General features: G+C 48.8%; 2 protein-coding genes across 2 annotated transcripts in view; one reads left to right on the top strand and one right to left on the bottom strand.

Annotated features, from left to right (window-relative positions):
* Positions 1 to 212: 212 nt before the first annotated feature.
* On the top strand, positions 213 to 16,078 carry LOC130386557 (carbohydrate sulfotransferase 11-like). Its single transcript, XM_056595545.1, has 4 exons — positions 213 to 634; positions 7,773 to 7,870; positions 9,395 to 9,559; positions 10,402 to 16,078. The coding sequence occupies exons 1-4, from the start codon at positions 541 to 543 to the stop codon at positions 11,083 to 11,085; spliced, it is 1,041 nt and encodes a 346-aa protein (XP_056451520.1). The 5' UTR covers positions 213 to 540; the 3' UTR covers positions 11,086 to 16,078.
* Positions 13,630 to 16,821, bottom strand: part of LOC130386547 (solute carrier family 41 member 1-like) — a 20,043-nt gene continuing 16,851 nt past the window's right edge. Inside the window, exon 10 of the mRNA XM_056595535.1 lies at positions 13,630 to 16,128. Coding sequence (XP_056451510.1) covers positions 15,955 to 16,128 — 174 coding nt within the window. The 3' untranslated portion in view covers positions 13,630 to 15,954. The remainder of the gene's footprint in view (positions 16,129 to 16,821) is intronic.

The following is a 16,821-nucleotide window of genomic DNA, read 5'->3' as shown; positions in this document are numbered from 1 at the left end:
ATGAAGACCCGAAACTATGACGATGATAACCATGATGCAGGCAGTATTGCTGACCTCAGACACGAATAGAGGCTGACACATGTCCGTGTGAGCGAGAGAGTACTCCTGTGCGCTTTGTCACAAAGTAACGGGGAAGTGGGCGTGACGTCATGGCACCCTGCCCCGGTCCTGCTCCGAGGGGGGGGGGGGGGGGCGGTGCAGCAGGCTGTAGCTCTACACAAGTTTTCCGAGACCTCGAAAAAAGTAGCTGCTAGATCGGGCTGGTCCTCCAAGAAGAGACAAAGTGAGCAGCGAACGAGAGCGAACCGACTTCTCGTTAGTTTGCAGCCGAACTCATGGTCGTGATGGTTTTAAATCACCCGCAGACCCGGAACACTATAGCCCGGTTTAAGTAACGGTAAACCACGGAATCCAGTTTGGTTTCTAATTACTCCAGCAGATTGGATTCGGTTTGTGGAGACACCGGCTCCTAGCTGTGATTGACGGGGCGGTCTCGTGTCGAACCCGGGATCGGGACGGACCGGGACCCGGTGACCCAGGATGAGGATGCCCCGCGGGGGACGCATGGTCCTGGCCACATGCCTCGGTTCGCTGGTCGCCCTTGTCCTCTACCTCCAGACCGTCACCAAGCAAGGTAAGACCCTCGCATGTATAACGGGTGAATCAATCGCTCCCACCTGGGATGATTGACGGTAGAACGGATCCGTGTCGGATGGTCACCGTTAGTCACGCTGAGTTAACCTTCTCCACGGCCAGGACACACCTGATTTAAGATGCCAGCCCAACTTATATCCCTTTTCCCTCCACTAAACCATGTCCGGTCGCTCTTTGTAAACAGCCAGAGTGCGCGCAGTCCCTCGCGGCGTGCGTTTGCGTGCGTGCGTCAACGCACGCAGCGAGGGACTCGCGCGCAAGGAAAACAGAAACAAGAGACACAATGAAAGGGGGGAGAATATGAATAAGCGCAGTGTGTGGAGAGGGGTGGAATGTTTTGAGAAGCCCCTTCCAGGAGACCCCCGCATTCCTCTGCCTAATCACCCCGACCCGTTCCCCTCTCGGACCCCCGGCCTCCCGCATGCCCGGCCCGGGCACGGCCCGGCGGATGGCCCCCCTAGGGTGACAGCGGAGGTGCTAGGGGGGTCAGAGATGGACCTGGAGGACTGTAGTGTTCAACGGTTTATGGGACTTAACCTAGAGAGAGAGAGAGAGAGAGAGAGAGAGAGGGGGAGGGAGAGAGAGAGAGAGAGAGAGAGAGAGAGAGAGAGAGAGAGAGAGAGAGAGAGAGAGAGAGAGAGAGAGAGAGAGAGAGAGAGGTGAAGATGAGCGCAAAGCAATGCCGTGCAAACTAAAAGAGATTCGGTGAAACGGATACGTTCTTTTTTAAAATGGCTGAGAAGCGATTGGTAAATGATACGATTTGTGAAGACCAACCAATTTGTACCAACATGCCCCAACATTCATTCTGAAGAGACACCTGAGAGGCCATTTGTCATGAACCGGCTCATCACCCCCACGCCGCCCACCATGACGGCCGTGAATTCATCCTCACACCGGCCACTGTACCGGGGCTACACGTTTACAACGCTCCGCTTCCTTCATCACTTCCCTCCCTAGACTCGCACACACACACACACACACACACACACACACACACACACACACACACACACACACACACACACACACACACACACACACACACACACACACACACACACACACACACACACACAAACTGACTGTGGGGGACGTGATGACTCGTGATGAACAGCAGTGAGATGAACAAGGCCAGCTTACCAGTAGAGTCCCTGTGTATCTAGGATAGTTTTTTAACTATATACAGTAATTATTAGTTACTGTATATCTAGTATAGTTACTGTATATCTTGTATAGTTACCGTGTTACTATTATAGTTACGTGTATCTAGTATAGTTACCGTATATATCCACTATAGTTACTCTGTTTCTCATATAGTTACCGTGTGTGTAGTATAGTTACCGTGTATGGAGTATAGTTACCGTGTATTTAGTATAGTTATCGTATACTTAGTATAGTTACCATATATGAGAGTTACTGTATACTTACAACCTATCTCTGGAGTATAGTTATCAGTAACCTTATATTAAGTATAATTCATATATTTAATAGCTGTATGTTTTCAACTGATACGATAACTTGTGATAACATGCTTGTCATGGCTGCTTGTCAACCGTTAATAACCTTTAGCTTGTGACCAAGCAACTGATGACACTCATAATAGGGAACTAAACTTTCTGCCAACTCAACAGGAGGTGACGCATACGGTTAGTTTAAAACATTCACCTCTTCCCTTCCCTGGAACCCAAGCTGAACCTGAACTTCACATGACAACCCTGAAGTCATCCTCTGTGACAGTAAAAACCAACAAACCGGGGTGACATGTTTGCTTTTTGTGCTCTCTTATCTACCAAATCATTCTAATCCTTGACAAGTCATAGCTTGCTTTATTTTTTCATATATATATATATATATACAGCCAGGCTATAGCAGGGCTAGAAAGCAGCTCCGCTGGTAGTATTGTTGTGAGTGCATTGTCTGTCTTCCTGTAGATTACGTTGTGATCCAGCCCTCAGGAAAGGGATATCTTCAGGGACCAGCAAATGGCCCTTTATTACGAGCCATTCATAATCTCTCCTGCCTCATCAGCTGCTCTAAAGCTAGTGCAGCTGAGATTAATAGTAACCAGAATGGATCCCAACCTGAGACTCAGAGAGCAAAGCTAAGGAAACTGATCCTACTGGACAGATTTATTCACCTCTTTCTCTCTCTCTCTCTCTCTCTCTCTCTCTCTCTCTCTCTCTCTCTCTCTCTCTCTCTCTCTCTCTCTCTGTATAATCATTAATTCAAGGAAAGAACACAGCGTACAACGTTCCTCATAGCGGGGAGCAGTGTTATCCTACAGTCCATTCATAATTGATGTGCATAATGGATTAACAGGGGATCAGTTACAGTTAATGGATGGATCGCCACAGCAGTCCTCTCTTTCTACCTCTCTCGCTGTTTCAGTTTTCCCACCACTATCCTGTCTCTTATCTCCCTAAGAAATGTTCAGAAGTTCTTGTAGAGAGGAGCCAATCACCATAACGTACACGTGTTCTGTCTGTGGTTTTTGAGGACGTGTGTGTGTGTGTGTGTGTGTGTGTGTGTGTGTGTGTGTGTGTGAGTCTGTGTGTGTGTGTGTGTGTGTGTGTGTGTGTGTGTGTGTGTGTGTGTGTGTGTGTGTGTGTGTGTGTGTGCGTGTTAGGGTTCACGTCCTAACAAGCGAGGGCAGCTCGGCACTTATGTGACAAGGCCGGTCATGTGACCCTGCTCGAACCTCACACCTGTCCCCTAAGTCCTGATGGATTCTGCCCCGCTGGCGTTACCATGGCGACGGCGATGGCAGCAACCTCTATGGTGGCGCGGTGTGTTGACACATCCGCGCTCGCCGTTTCCAAATAACGCAGGCTAAATATAAAACTAAATTTCGCCCCAACTCGAGTTTCGACCAACCGTTTTCACTAACTGTTTTTCAACACCGGTTGCATCAACACTGGAACACTGTTTCCCCGTTTCAGGTCCAGCCCAGACCAACCCAGACCACTGTGGCCTAGCTGCCAAGGTCTGGGCTAGGTCCGATCCGGTCCAGGTCCTGCCTCAATGAAGGCCCTCTCCATTTCATCCGTTTCCCTGACAGGGTTTTCCCAGTGAATGGATGAGCATCTTTGGAGATCTTTTGGTGGATGAAGCATCGATGTGCGTGGCCTGAGCTGCAGAAGTCATGCAGAACCAGTCTGCCTCCTGCTGTGGAGGGTCCACCTGTGGGAGGGGACAGCTAGCCTACCTGCTGCTGTGATGGGGTCACCTGTCAAAGGAGGACAGTTTCTGTTGACCGGTTGTGGGTGGGCGGGGTCAGGTTTAGCTCTCCTTCCAAGCCCCGCAGCCTTCTGATGAGTCCCTTTATCATCCCACAACAGAGGATCCAAATTGTTGTGAGTCTCTCTCTCTCTCTCTCTCTCTCTCTCTCTCTCTCTCTCTCTCTCTCTCTCTCTCTCTCTCGCTTCACAACTGCTATCATTAAACACGATTTCACACACTACAGTACCAGACTAGAGAATACATTAGCATACTGGAATATTATATTTTCTTTCACACACACACACAAACTTCTCTCTCTCTCTCTCTCTCTCTCTCTCTCTCTCTCTCTCTCTCTCTCTCTCTCTCTGTCTCTGTCTCTGTCTCTCTCTCTCTCTTTCTCTTTCTCTTTCTCTTTCTCTTTCTCTCTCTGTCTCTGTCTCTGTCTCTGTCTCTGTCTCTCTCTCTCTCTCTTGCTCTCTGTCTCTGTCTCTGTCTCTGTCTCTCTCTCTCTCTCTCTCTCTCTCTCTCTCTCTCTCTTTCTCTTTCTCTCTCTCTGTCTCTCTCTATCTCTGTCTCTGTCTCTGTCTCTGTCTCTCTCTCTCTCTCTCTCTCTCGCTCTCTCTCTCTCTCTCTCTCTCTCTCTCTCTCTCTCTCTCTCTCTCTCTCTCTCTCCCTCTCTCCCCCCTCTCTTCCAGGCTTCTCTGTGTATGTATCAGGGGACTGTGAGGCAATATTTACATGGGTGATGGAACAGTGTTTGTAGAAAGTGTCCTTGAGGTCTGTTTAATGTCCCTGATGTTTCCTGAGGTCCCAGGATGTTTAGAGACCTCTAAGAGCTGGACCCCACAGGACCCAGGGCTGTTTAGAGACCTCTAGACCTGGACTACTCAGGACTGGGTCGTGGACTGTTTAGAGACCTCGTGGACCTGAACCCCTCAGGTCATGGACTGTTTAGAGACCTCGTGGACCTGGACCACTCAGGACCAGGTCATGGACTGTTTAGAGACCTCGTGGACCTGAACCCCTCAGGTCATGGACTGTTTAGAGACCTCGTGGACCTGGACCACTCAGGACCAGGTCATGGACTGTCTAGAGACCTCGTGGACCTGGACCACTCAGGACCAGGTCCTGGTCTGTTTAGAGACCTCGTGGACCTGAACCACTCAGGACCAGGTCATGGACTGTTAAGAGACCTCGTGGACCTGGCCCCCTCGGGACCAGGTCCTAGGGCTGTTTCGAGACCTCTGGAGATGAGCTCATAAGTTACACAACGACGGTAGTAAAAAAACTATCATAAAGTGGGTTTGGGTCGTAACCATGGAGATAACACCCGCCCCCTCTTTCCTAAAACTCCAAAACACATTTTTTTAAATCACAAAATGTTCAAATTCCATCTGAGAAAGTGGTTTTACTGGCTCTTTAAATTACATAGTGTTGAACACATCCAATTCAGCGAAGAGCTCACTGGCTCTTTAAATCTCATAGTGTTGAATTAATCTGAATCAGCGAAGAGTTCACTGGCTCTTTAAATCTCATAGCTTGAAACTGTCATCGACTGCTGCTGCTGCTGTTCTCGTGGGGGCCTGGCAGTCGGTGTGTGTGTGCGTGCGTGTGTGTATGTGTGTGTCTGTGTGTGCGGGCGTGTGTGTGTTACAGGGGAAGTGGTGACGACAGACGTGTGTGGACGCATTGTTGATGATGAATAGCAATGTCCCAATGGTCTTTACTAGGCACTAGAGCAGACTAGACCAGACAAGACACTGTGTGTTTATCTCTCTCTCTCTCTCTCTCTCTCTCTCTCTCTCTCTCTCTCTCTCTCTCTCTCTCTCTCTCTCTCTCTCTCAGCTGACAAATGAAACTAAATGACGAAGTTCTAGAAAACAGGTTTAAGAAGATGTGACATATCGATTGTCAGCGCAGTTTAGTTATCCAGGTCATGGGAAGGGTGAGAGTCTGTTTCCTGGAACCGGGCCTTACTCTTTAATCATCTCCGGAGACATTATTGGGTTGGGTGAGCTCAGGAGGTAGAGCAGGTTGAATTGTATCCAGGAGGTTGCTAGTTCGATCCCTGGGCTCCCCCTAGCTTGGTGTCAAGGTGTCCCTTAGAAAGACCCTTAACCCTAACTGCTCCCGACGAGCTGGCTGTCGCCTTGCACGGTTGACTCCACTGTCGATGTGTCAATGCGTGTATTAACCGTTGTTAGTCGCTTTGCTAAAAGCGTCTGCTAAATGCAAATGACACCCCGTAGGGTAGATATCACGTACTCTCTCTTTGTCCGCTCTCTCTCTTTCTGTCTCTCATTTCATCTCCTTCTCATCGGTCTACAATTACAATCAGGGCATTTAGCAGCCGCTTTTATCCGAAGCGACTTACATCAGCTAATACACACATTGACACACCGACGGCAGAGTCAACCATCCAAGGCGACAGCCAGCTCGTCAGGAGCAGTTAGGGTTAAGTGTCTTGCTCAGGGACACATCAACACTCAGCTAGGAGGAGCTGGGGATCGAACTAGCAACCTTTCGGTTACAAGACAACTGCTCTACCTCCTGAGCTAATCCTCCTCAGACACGCTGGTCCAGTAGTCTGGGGGTCTGCGGAAGACCCCCTGGGCTCCTTGGGGCCAGCCCTGGCTCTGCCTCACCTCTGTCCCATCTTCACCACCCTGGTGGGTGGAGGTGCTGGGCGGAGCTTCTGGTGGTGTTGGTGGTGTTGGTGGTGGTGGTGGTGGAGAATAGTTCAGAGGAAGTCTAGATCCTCAATGATTCCTAATGGATCCAGCAGATAACACCATGAAGCAGACTGAGTCACATCTCTCGTTTCTCTGATCTTATCCTCATAAAGATCTGGTTCTCTTTATTGTCCAGTCTTTGCCCAACAGCTGGTTGGTCCCTTCATCTGTTTCTCTGTATTTTATCATTGAGGGAGAAACTCCATGACATCTCTCTGTTATCTCACCCCACCCAAGGAGATTTGGTTTAGTCGATGCGTGAAAGACGAGGTAGCTAGCCACACAAACGCATACGAAACACGTCTTCCATCTGATAAGTAGAAGGTTTGGATTCAGACGGGTGAATCGTCAGTCAACAACAGAAAAAGATTTCCTTGTGTTCTATCTTCTGGAATCGCAATATCACAGCAAACACCACCTCCAAGTCTGACAAACACTACCTTCCAGCCTGACCAGACTCCCGTACCTTCATCTGGAAGGGGTTTATTATGAGTGAAGGAGGTGGATGGCACCCAAACAGTTGCTGATTAAATTCCTCGGCTGCACTTTCGACTTGCCTTTGGAGCAAGAAACCTAGCACCTTGTCTCAGTAGGTCTGTCAGGACCTTTCTGACGTGTGTGTGTGTGTGTGTGTGTGTGTGTGTGTGTGTGTGTGTGTGTGTGTGTGTGTGTCCGTGCGTGCGTTTGTGCTTGGGTGTGTGTGTGCGTGTTTAAATGCCTGAGTTACAGCCGCCTACAGGACTAAGGTCTGTGTCGGGGACCTGGTCTGAGATCTGTGTTAAGGACCTGGACTAAGATCTGTGTTAAGGACCTGGACTAAGATCTGTGTTAAGGACCTGGTCTGAGATCTGTGTTAAGGACCTGGTCTGAGATCAGTGTTAAGGACCTGGTCTGAGATCTGTGTTAAGAACCTGGTCTGAGATCTGTGTTAAGGACCTGGTCTGAGATCAGTGTCGGGGACCTGGTCTGAGATCTGGTTAAGGACCTGGTCTGAGATCTGTGTTAAGGACCTGGTCTGAGATCTGTGTTGAGGACCTGGACTAAGATCTGTGTGAAGGACCTGGTCTGAGATCTGTGTTAAGGACCTGGTCTGAGATCTGTGTTAAGGACCTGGTCTGAGATCTGTGTGAAGGACCTGGTCTGAGATCTGTGTTGTGTCTGCAGATGTGGAGCCCATCACCAGCACCACCTCCACCTCCACCCACCCCCCCCTCGGGAGGAGCGGGAGAAACCCCCTGCGGTCCCTCTACAACGGAGACCAGGTGGGGACACAAACACACACACACACACAGCTACACACACACATGCACAACAACACATATACAAACATGCATAACAACACATACATGCAGAACAACAAATACACACAAACAACACACACACACATCCACACACGCACACACGCACACACACACACACACACACACACACACAGAAAGATCTCCCTCTCTGACAAATGAGACGTTCTTAACGGCTCAACTTGACATGAAGATGAAATATAATAATATAGCATTCAGTAATGGATTACATTTTCACATTTCCCCGTTAGTTTCTAATGCCTCCGTCTGCTGGGAGACGTGAAGGTGTGTCCTCCTCCAGGCAGTGAGATCCCTCTGGCTAAATGGTTTCCTGTTTCAAAGCTCACAGTTCTTAATGAAAACAGGTTCCTGGCCTTCATAACATGTCCTAACACACCAGTCCTCGGGGCCAGACGGGTGGCCATTCATCTCCCAGCACCACCGGCTTCCAATCCAAACATCGGCCTGGATAAGAGTCCAGGACACAAACATCTTTCCATCCCATAATGTACATCACACCCCATTACATTACATTTGCGTTTAGCAGACGCCTCCATCCTTAAAGTATGTTAAAGTGAGGTTTGGGACAATCGTAGCGTGCAATCAGAATTACAGTAAAAACACTTCTAAAAGAGGAGAACTATGTAGGGACTTCAATCGCCTTGTCAGTGGATAAACAGAACCGTTCGAATGCAAGCAGACCCCACAGAGCTTCTGACAACAAGTGGCGAGAGCAGACCTAGATATCAGTGGGTCATGCTGAGCATGTTTGCAGGCTGGATTCCTACAAAAGGATCATATTGGGAGTGTTGTGGTGGCATGGCTGGAAACCATGAACCCCCCCCCCCCCCCCCAGTGCCCACCCTGGTGGTGATGAGGTCTGCTCTGTTGAAGTCATTTGAGATCAAGTCTCTTCAGATATTGTCGCAAAGGGTAACTACGGCTGGGATTACTTCCCCAGTAACACTAGTACCACTGCTACTGGTACTGTTACTAAAACTGTAAGTAACTAGTGAACAGTTCCTGCTCATGTTCAGGCACCGTATTACCTTGTACGGGTAATTAAGTACAGGTAACTGATTAACAGGTAGCTAGTGTAAAGGTATTTCAGAACAGGTAACTGATCAACAGGTAGCTAGTGTAAAGGTATTTCAGTACAGGTAACTGATTAACAGGTAGCTAGTATAAAGGTAATTAAGTGCAGCTAATAAATGCACAGGTAACTCATGGTGAGGTACCCAATGAACAGCCAACTAATTATATGTTGTGTGTATATACCCGTCATTAATAATGATTAACGGGTGGCTAATGTGAAGGTCACTAATGTCCAGGTAACTTACACACAGGTCATTATTGTACAGGTGTGTGTGCAGGAATACGTGAATGCATGAAGATCAGCATGGAGATCACCCTAGTGGTCATAGAAGTGTTGTACATGAGACCCCCACTAATCATACCCCTCTGCCCCCCCCCCCCCGCCCCCCCCAGGACTCTGACCAATCGTACGCCCAGTCGGCGCTACGGGGCCGCCGCGAGCTGCTGGAGGAGGCGTGTCTTAGCCAGACCAGGAAGAGGCGAGTCCTGTCCCCGGACGACCTCCGACACCTCATCGTGGACGACAAGCATGGCCTCATCTACTGCTACGTGCCCAAGGTAACCACACAGATATCATATAGAGACACATCTAGATACAGCTCTACGCCTGACTAGACATATACACTGCATTGTGCAATCATTATCTAGATATAGCTCTAGGTCTGACTAGAGGTACTGCTATCATTATCTAGATATAGCTCTAGGCCTGACTGGACATATACACTGCTATCATTATCTAGATATAGCTCTACGCCTGACTAGACATATACACTGCTATCATTATCTAGACATAGCTCTACGCCTGACTAGACATATACACTGCTATCATTATCTAGATATAGCTCTACGCCTGACTAGACATTTACACTGCTATCATTATCTAGATATAGCTCTACGCCTGACTAGACATATACACTGCTATCATTATCTAGATATAGCTCTACGCCTGACTAGACATATACACTGCTATCATTATCTAGATATAGCTCTAGGTCTGACTAGACATATACACTGCTATCATTATCTAGATATAGCTCTACGTCTGACTAGAGGTACTGCTAACACTATCTAGATATAGCTCTACGTCTGACTAGATTGTTTACACATCTATCACTATCTAGGTTCAGCTCTAGGTCTGACTAGAGGTACTGCTAACACTATCTAGATATAGCTCTACGTCTGACTAGATTGTTTACACATCTATCACTATCTAGGTTCAGCTCTAGGTCTGACTAGAGGTACTGCTAACACTATCTAGATATAGCTCTACGTCTGACTAGAGGTACTGCTAACACTATCTAGGTTCAGCTCTAGGTCCGTCCGTCTTTCCCTCTGTACTCCGTCTGTCTCCGGCCTGAGGCGTGCAGTGCGGCGGTAGTGATTCCCCTCCCGTCCAACAGGTGGCGTGCACCAACTGGAAGCGTGTGCTGATGGTGCTGACGGGCGACGGCCGCTACTCGGACCCGCTGGCCATCCCGGCCCACGAGGCCCACGTGGCGGGCAACCTGCGCACGCTCTCCGAGTTCCCGGCCGCCGAGATCAACCGCCGGCTGCGCTCCTACCTCAAGTTCGTGTTTGTGCGGGAGCCCTTCGAGCGGCTGGTGTCGGCCTACCGCAACAAGTTCACGCGCAGCTACAACGAGGCCTTCCACAAGCGCTACGGCACCAAGATCATCCGCCGGCACCGGCCCGGCGCGCGGCCCGGTGCGGTGGAGGCCGGCGCCGACGTCTCCTTCCGGGAGTTCATCCAGTACCTGGTGGACCCCCGCACGCAGCGCGAGGAGCCCCTGAACGAGCACTGGGAGCGGGTGCACTCGCTGTGCCACCCCTGCCTCATCCACTACGACGTGGTGGGCAAGTACGAGACGCTGGAGCCCGACTCCCAGGCCGTCCTGGCGCTGGCGGGCGTCCAGGGCAGCGTGCGGTTCCCCTCCTCGGGGAAGAGCGCCCGCACCGACCGGGACATGGCGGCGCGCTTCTTCCAGGACGTCAGCCCCTTCCTGCAGAAGAAGCTGGTCAACATGTACCGCATGGACTTCCTGCTGTTCAACTACTCCATGCCGCGGTACCTCCGCACGCCCTGAGGAACACCGGGGAGGATCAGGGGGAACCCGGCACTTTGTTCACGTCTCTCGGGCGTTCCTCCCGCACGTACTCGCTGTAAAGGAGGTTAAAGACTGAGGCCCTCTGGTTGGGTTCCTTGGCGAGGGGAATCCATTTTGTGCCGACTTGACGGACTGACGGACAGAGGAAGGGACAGGCTTTGGTTCTGTTGCTTCGCCCGCTCGAAAAATAAATAGAAGAAGCGCTTTTTGACTCCAGGCTCGCCAGTCTCCCGAAACAGGAAGGGAAGTGAAATGAGGAGCGAGTCGGAACACAGAAGGGCCTCTATCCGGGCCCCCGGGGGACGACAAGGAAATTGTTCACTGTGTTTGCAGCTCAGCTCAAAACGCCAATGGGTGGAATTGCTGCGTTGGAACAGATTCAAATGCCCTTTCTAGGACTGCCTGGGACAGTTCAGGTGTCTGAGTTTTTGAAGGTGGTATTGTTTTAGTTTGAGGATTTTAAGGTGGCATTCTATAGATGGAGGCTGTTAAGGTGGTATTGTTTTAGTTTGAGTCTGTTAAGATGGCATTCTATAGATGGAGACTGTTAAGGTGGTATTGTTTTAGTTTGAGGCTTTTAAGGTGGTATTGTTTAGGTTGAGGCTGTTACGGTGGTATTGTTTTAGTTTGAGGCTGTTAAGGTGGTCTTTTTAGTTGAGGCTGTTATGTAGTCTTAAGTTTGAGGCAGTAAAGGTGGTATTGTTTTAGTTTGAGGCTGTTAAGGTGGTATTTTTATAGTTTAAGGCTGTTAGGTGGTATTGTTATGTTTGAGGATGTTAAGGTGGTATTGTTTAGCTTGAGGCTGTAAAGGTGGTATTGTTTAGTTTGAGGCTGTTTATGTGGTATTGTGTAATTGAGGCTGTTAAGGGGGTATTGCTTAGTTTTGGGCTGTAAAGGGGGTATTGTTTAGTTTCGGGCTGTAAAGGTGGTATTGTTTGGTTTGGGGCTGTTAAGGTGGTATTGTTTGGTTTGGGGCTGTTAAGGTGGTATTGTTTAGTTTGGGGCTGTTAAGGTGGTATTGTTTGGTTTGGGGCTGTTAAGGTGGTATTGTTAATGTGGTATTGTTTTTTTGGAGACTGTTAAGGTGGTATTGTTTAGTTGAGGCTGTTAAGGTGGTCTCAATCTTCTTCAAACTTTGTCCAAGACGTTCAAGAAGCAGGATCTTCTCGCGTCAACGTTCACGAGCGAACACACCGACTGTGAAACAGAAGACACCTTTGGAGTCCCTGAAACGTTATTTATGAAACAAGCACAAGAGTATTTATTATGAGGAGGAAACAGACTCTCTGTGATGGTGTGCTGAACATGTTTTGTATCTATTTCCTATGAAACAGTTGTTGAAACTGAGGGCTGGAACTCATCTGTCGCTTTTTAGCTGTTCTGCACAACCAGCTGTCGCCAGGTAGAATTAGTCTTCTCGAAGATTGAGAAACTTGAAGTGAAGAATAAAATGTTTAAATATGCAGCAACACAAACTAAGGGACTGATGTTGTTACTTTAATGCCACTCCCATATAGACACAGGACAGTGTGTGTGTGTTTTGGAGCCATATCATCATTCCAGTAGGTGCATTTCTCTGACTGAGAGTGTGTGTGGATTATGTGTGTGTGTGTGTGTGTGTGTGTAGCTCTGTGCAGGTTGAGCAAACAAGCAGATGACTGTGGTTCAGCTCCAGAGCTCTGGTCAGTGGTGCTCTTGTTCAGAATGAACGCACACACACACACACTCACACCCTTTACACACACCTACTGACTTCATGTCAGCCTGCTGTAAACCTGGGGATGGATGCAGTCTCCGGATCACCTACTGTTCACTCTGAGTTCGGCGAGTTCTGGCCTTATACTCCGTCTGGGTCGCTAACCACGGACGAGTCATCTCTCACCCGCTCTCCTTAAGGTTCAGATATTTTGAGCCCTGTGTTCATGAAGCTGTGTTATTGTGTGTCTAGACTCAACCTGTCCCTATCACTCTGTAATGACAGCAGAGTCCTCTTGTAGTTTGGAAACATGTGCTACAGTCCAGGAAAAACTTCCCACTGCTTGCTGTAGGCCATGACGGACAGACAGACAGCAGGCCTTGTCCTAACCTCACTCTCTCTCCCCCCCTCTCTCTCTCTCTCTCTCCTGGTGCTAACCTCTCTCTCTCTCTCTCTTTCCCCCTCCCTCTCTCTCCCTCGCTCAGAGGAGCTCCATGAGGACTCAGGGAGGGTGAGGGAACGTCGGCCCCACTGCGGCTGAGGTGTAAACCCTGAGGATTCTTCCTCAGCGCTCTCCAGGTGGAATAAGAAGATGATTCGGCCCCTTTTTGGCAACGTGTTTAAATCGTCCATCTCGCTAGATATTGACTAGTTTTAAAATGTCTGCTATAGAAACACAGTTACCTCTGTGACAACGTCTAAGGTCACTTGATCTGGGCCACATGCCCGCATGTTTAGTAACCCTGAGGTGTTTAAAGAAGCATGTTCAAGTTTTCTCACGTTGCTGAGAATACCATCAACCTGATGAAACGTTGTTGTTCTCTTACAGCTGCATTGCGCCAAAGCTTAAGAATTTAGTATTTTATTGGTTGGAACAGTTAAACGGTAACCAGGGGAAATGTTGACCGATCCCAATACAACCGAACAATAGCATATCTATAAAAGAAAACAAGAAGAAGTAATTATATTTTATTGTTCTTTTAGGTCATATGAAAATAGAACCGTCCACAGACACACAACACAACAACACAATCACACATTTTTACCATCGCCACAACTTGTGTGCACACAAACAAACGAAGACACACGGACTCGGAAGCTCAGGCAACTACGCTGTTTTGAAGAAAAGGCATTTCATCGCTGCACGTTCAACCAACGTGCACGTCGGTCACTAAAGTGCATGTGTAACCAACGTGCATGTCCGTCACTAAAGTGCACATGTAACCAACACGCACGTCTATCACTAAAGTGCACCAGTCATAACGTGCACGTCTGTCACTAAAGTGCACGGGTAACCAACGTGCACGGGTAACCAACGTGCACATCTGTTTCTAAAGTGCACGTAGGACCGAGTGGCAGTGAGTGTGTAGGGGGTTTCCCACCCAGCGTGCGTGAAGACACCGTTTTGAACAAAGCTTCTAAGGTTCTGCACACAGACACAAAGTGCTGCTGTTTCTTTAAGTTAAGATCAGGAGGCCAGCCATCTCTAGAGGTATTTACCCACGACCTTCAGATGAGTAACATTACGTGTACGTTCGTGCAACTCCACATTGGTACGGTGATTTCACACGCTAGTTTCTACTGTCCAGGACACTCATGTTCCCATGGTGGGACATGTGTAGCTGCAGAAGGCCCTGGGACTGCTGTGGGCCTGTGAGAGGCGTCTTAACGTCCAGACGAAGCACATCATGACAGAATACATCACGGCGACGACTACCTTTAACTTTGGCATGTTTGTTTTGATGGATGATTTGCTGCGATCAGAGAGGACGGGGTTCAACTTAAGACAGCTTTTTACTGTGCTACTTTGAGGTACTGCTGATGCTTTTGATACTGCAGTACTAGTTTGACAATATGACGGTACACTTGATGGACGAATATTGTTACGCTTATATAAGGCTAATATTTTTGAAATGTTGTGCATAGAGATGAGCTGAGGAGACGTTGCAAACTGCAAGACAACATGATGAGGTAAGACATGTCACTGAGTGACTCAGTTATGATGACAATCAACAACGCGTTCTGCTTCCGCAACAGACAACAACAGGGCTGTGAGAGTCTCTAGGGTTTAACACATTTGGAAGAAAGTACTTCCTCAATTCTAAACAACCCGGTATTGACGTACTATATCAGACGGTATTGTAGAGATGAGACGGAAATTTTAGATAGTTAAGATATTAGGTTATAAAATAGGGACTCTGTTGTCATCAGAGACGGATCTTTAGGTCTTTGGCTCTGCACAACTTTGCATAGCTTGCTTAATGACTTGTCCCCATGGGCGTGTGTGGGGCAACATTCGGGGAAACACATTCCTCTGACTACATGATCGGGAGGAACTTCAACCTTAAAACACCAAACTAGGTCAGTTTTCTTATCTAATGTCAAATGAAAATTTCAATCAATTGTTTCTTATCCCGGCTACAAAGGCGTCCACGTTCATGGCAATGGATATTACTCTGAATATGGACAGAGAACAAGAAAGTGGGCCAAATCATGAATTCCAGTAGGTATTTTAATTTTTTTCATTTCCCCACACGACCTCTCTCTGAGATATGAAGTCGTGCTCCTGCTCAAGTGATTCACAGTGTGGCCCAAGTGCTGCTGCCACGCATTACTACTCTCGTTATTACCAGGCTAGCTGCTACCGCGCTAGCGTAGCATGCTAACCTAGCATGCTGACCTAGCATTCTAGCGTAGCACGCTATGACCCCCAGGAAATCCAGATGATTGCGTGCGTGCGTGTGTGTGTGTGTGTGTGTTTGTGTGTGTGTCTGTGTGTGTGTGAGTGTGTGTCTGTGTGTGTGTGTGAGAGAGACTAAATCCTATATTTGAATCCCTTCATACTGAAAGAGGAAGTATTTAACGACTTGCCGTTACTAACCATGGCAACTGCCATCGTCACCTGGTTGCTATCCGAGCCAATCAGAAACACAGACAGGTTTGACCGTACTGTCTGGCTACTACTGTAAATGTTTGGATTGGTTAACCAGGGCATGAGTCAGCGTTTTGTCACAGAGTCTGCTTGGCAACAAGGTGGAGTCTATTTATGTCCAATCACGGGATTAGTCTTCTAATATCAGACCAATCACGGGGCTTCTCCCTCCTCTGAGTGTGGTGGAAGGCCGTAGAAGGAGAGGGGGCAGGTCTTGTGCTCACTGGCCCACGCCGTGGACCAATGAGGTGCAGCGGAAGCAGAGGGCCAGGAAGCCGGTGCCCAGCAGGTCCCCCAGGGCCGTCAGGTAGGGGATGGAGAAGTTGTCCGGGTCCAAGCTCCGCCTCCACATCACACGCACGATCAGGTCGGCCACGTACAGCAAGATGGTCACCTAGAGAGAGGGAGAGAGAGAGAGAGAGAGGGGGGGGGGGGGGGGGGGGGGGGGGGAGAGAGAGGCAGAGAGAGAGAGGCAGAGAGAGAGAGGGAGAGAGGGGGGGGGGGAGAGAGAGAGAGAGGGGGGGGGGGAGAGAGAGAGAGAGAGGGAGAGGGAGAGAGAGAGAGCGTTTAGGACAAGGTGAGAGAGAGGGCGGGAGAGAGAGAGAGAGAGAGAGAGAGAGAGAGAGAGAGAGAGACGTTAGGACCAGGTGAGAAAGTGAGGGAGAGAGAGGTTAGGACTAACAGAGATGCTGGTCAACAAAACACAGCTAATAAGAAACTCCCGGTCCTTATTAGTGCATCTGTGTGAGTGTGTATGTGTGCGTGTCGCGTGTGAGAATGTAAATGTGTGTGTGTATTTGAGTGTGTGCGTGTGTGAGTGTGTATGTGAACGTACGCGTGTCTGAGTGTGTATGTGAATGCGTGCGTGTTTGAATGTGTGTTTATCCGTGTGCGTGAATGTGTGTGCATCTGTGAGTGTCTACATGCATGCATTCGAGGGCCTGACTTGTTCAACTCATTGTTGGCTTTAATAAAGGATCGCCTCTACACTTCCAGTAACTTTGTTTACAAGCTGCTCGATGAGAAACTCCCCCATAATGAGAAACCCCCCCCCCCCGTTCTGAGGGCTGATTCCCTGTCGGCTCGC

Source organism: Gadus chalcogrammus, chromosome 1 (assembly GCF_026213295.1).
Source record: "Gadus chalcogrammus isolate NIFS_2021 chromosome 1, NIFS_Gcha_1.0, whole genome shotgun sequence".
Taxonomy (NCBI): Eukaryota; Metazoa; Chordata; class Actinopteri; order Gadiformes; family Gadidae; genus Gadus; species Gadus chalcogrammus.
Note: the sequence above shows the minus strand (reverse complement) of the source record. Positions and strands in the feature narration are given on the sequence as shown.

What these genes read in the sequence shown, in the direction of transcription:
- LOC130386557 (XM_056595545.1), top strand. Translation starts at nt 541, where the DNA reads ATGAGGATGCCCCGCGGGGGACGCATGGTCCTGGCCACATGCCTCGGT. An exon ending in CCAGACCGTCACCAAGCAAG is followed by an intron (nt 635 to 7,772) that starts GTAAGACCCTCG and finishes TTGTGTCTGCAG; the next exon opens with ATGTGGAGCCCATCACCAGC. An exon ending in TCTACTGCTACGTGCCCAAG is followed by an intron (nt 9,560 to 10,401) that starts GTAACCACACAG and finishes CCCGTCCAACAG; the next exon opens with GTGGCGTGCACCAACTGGAA.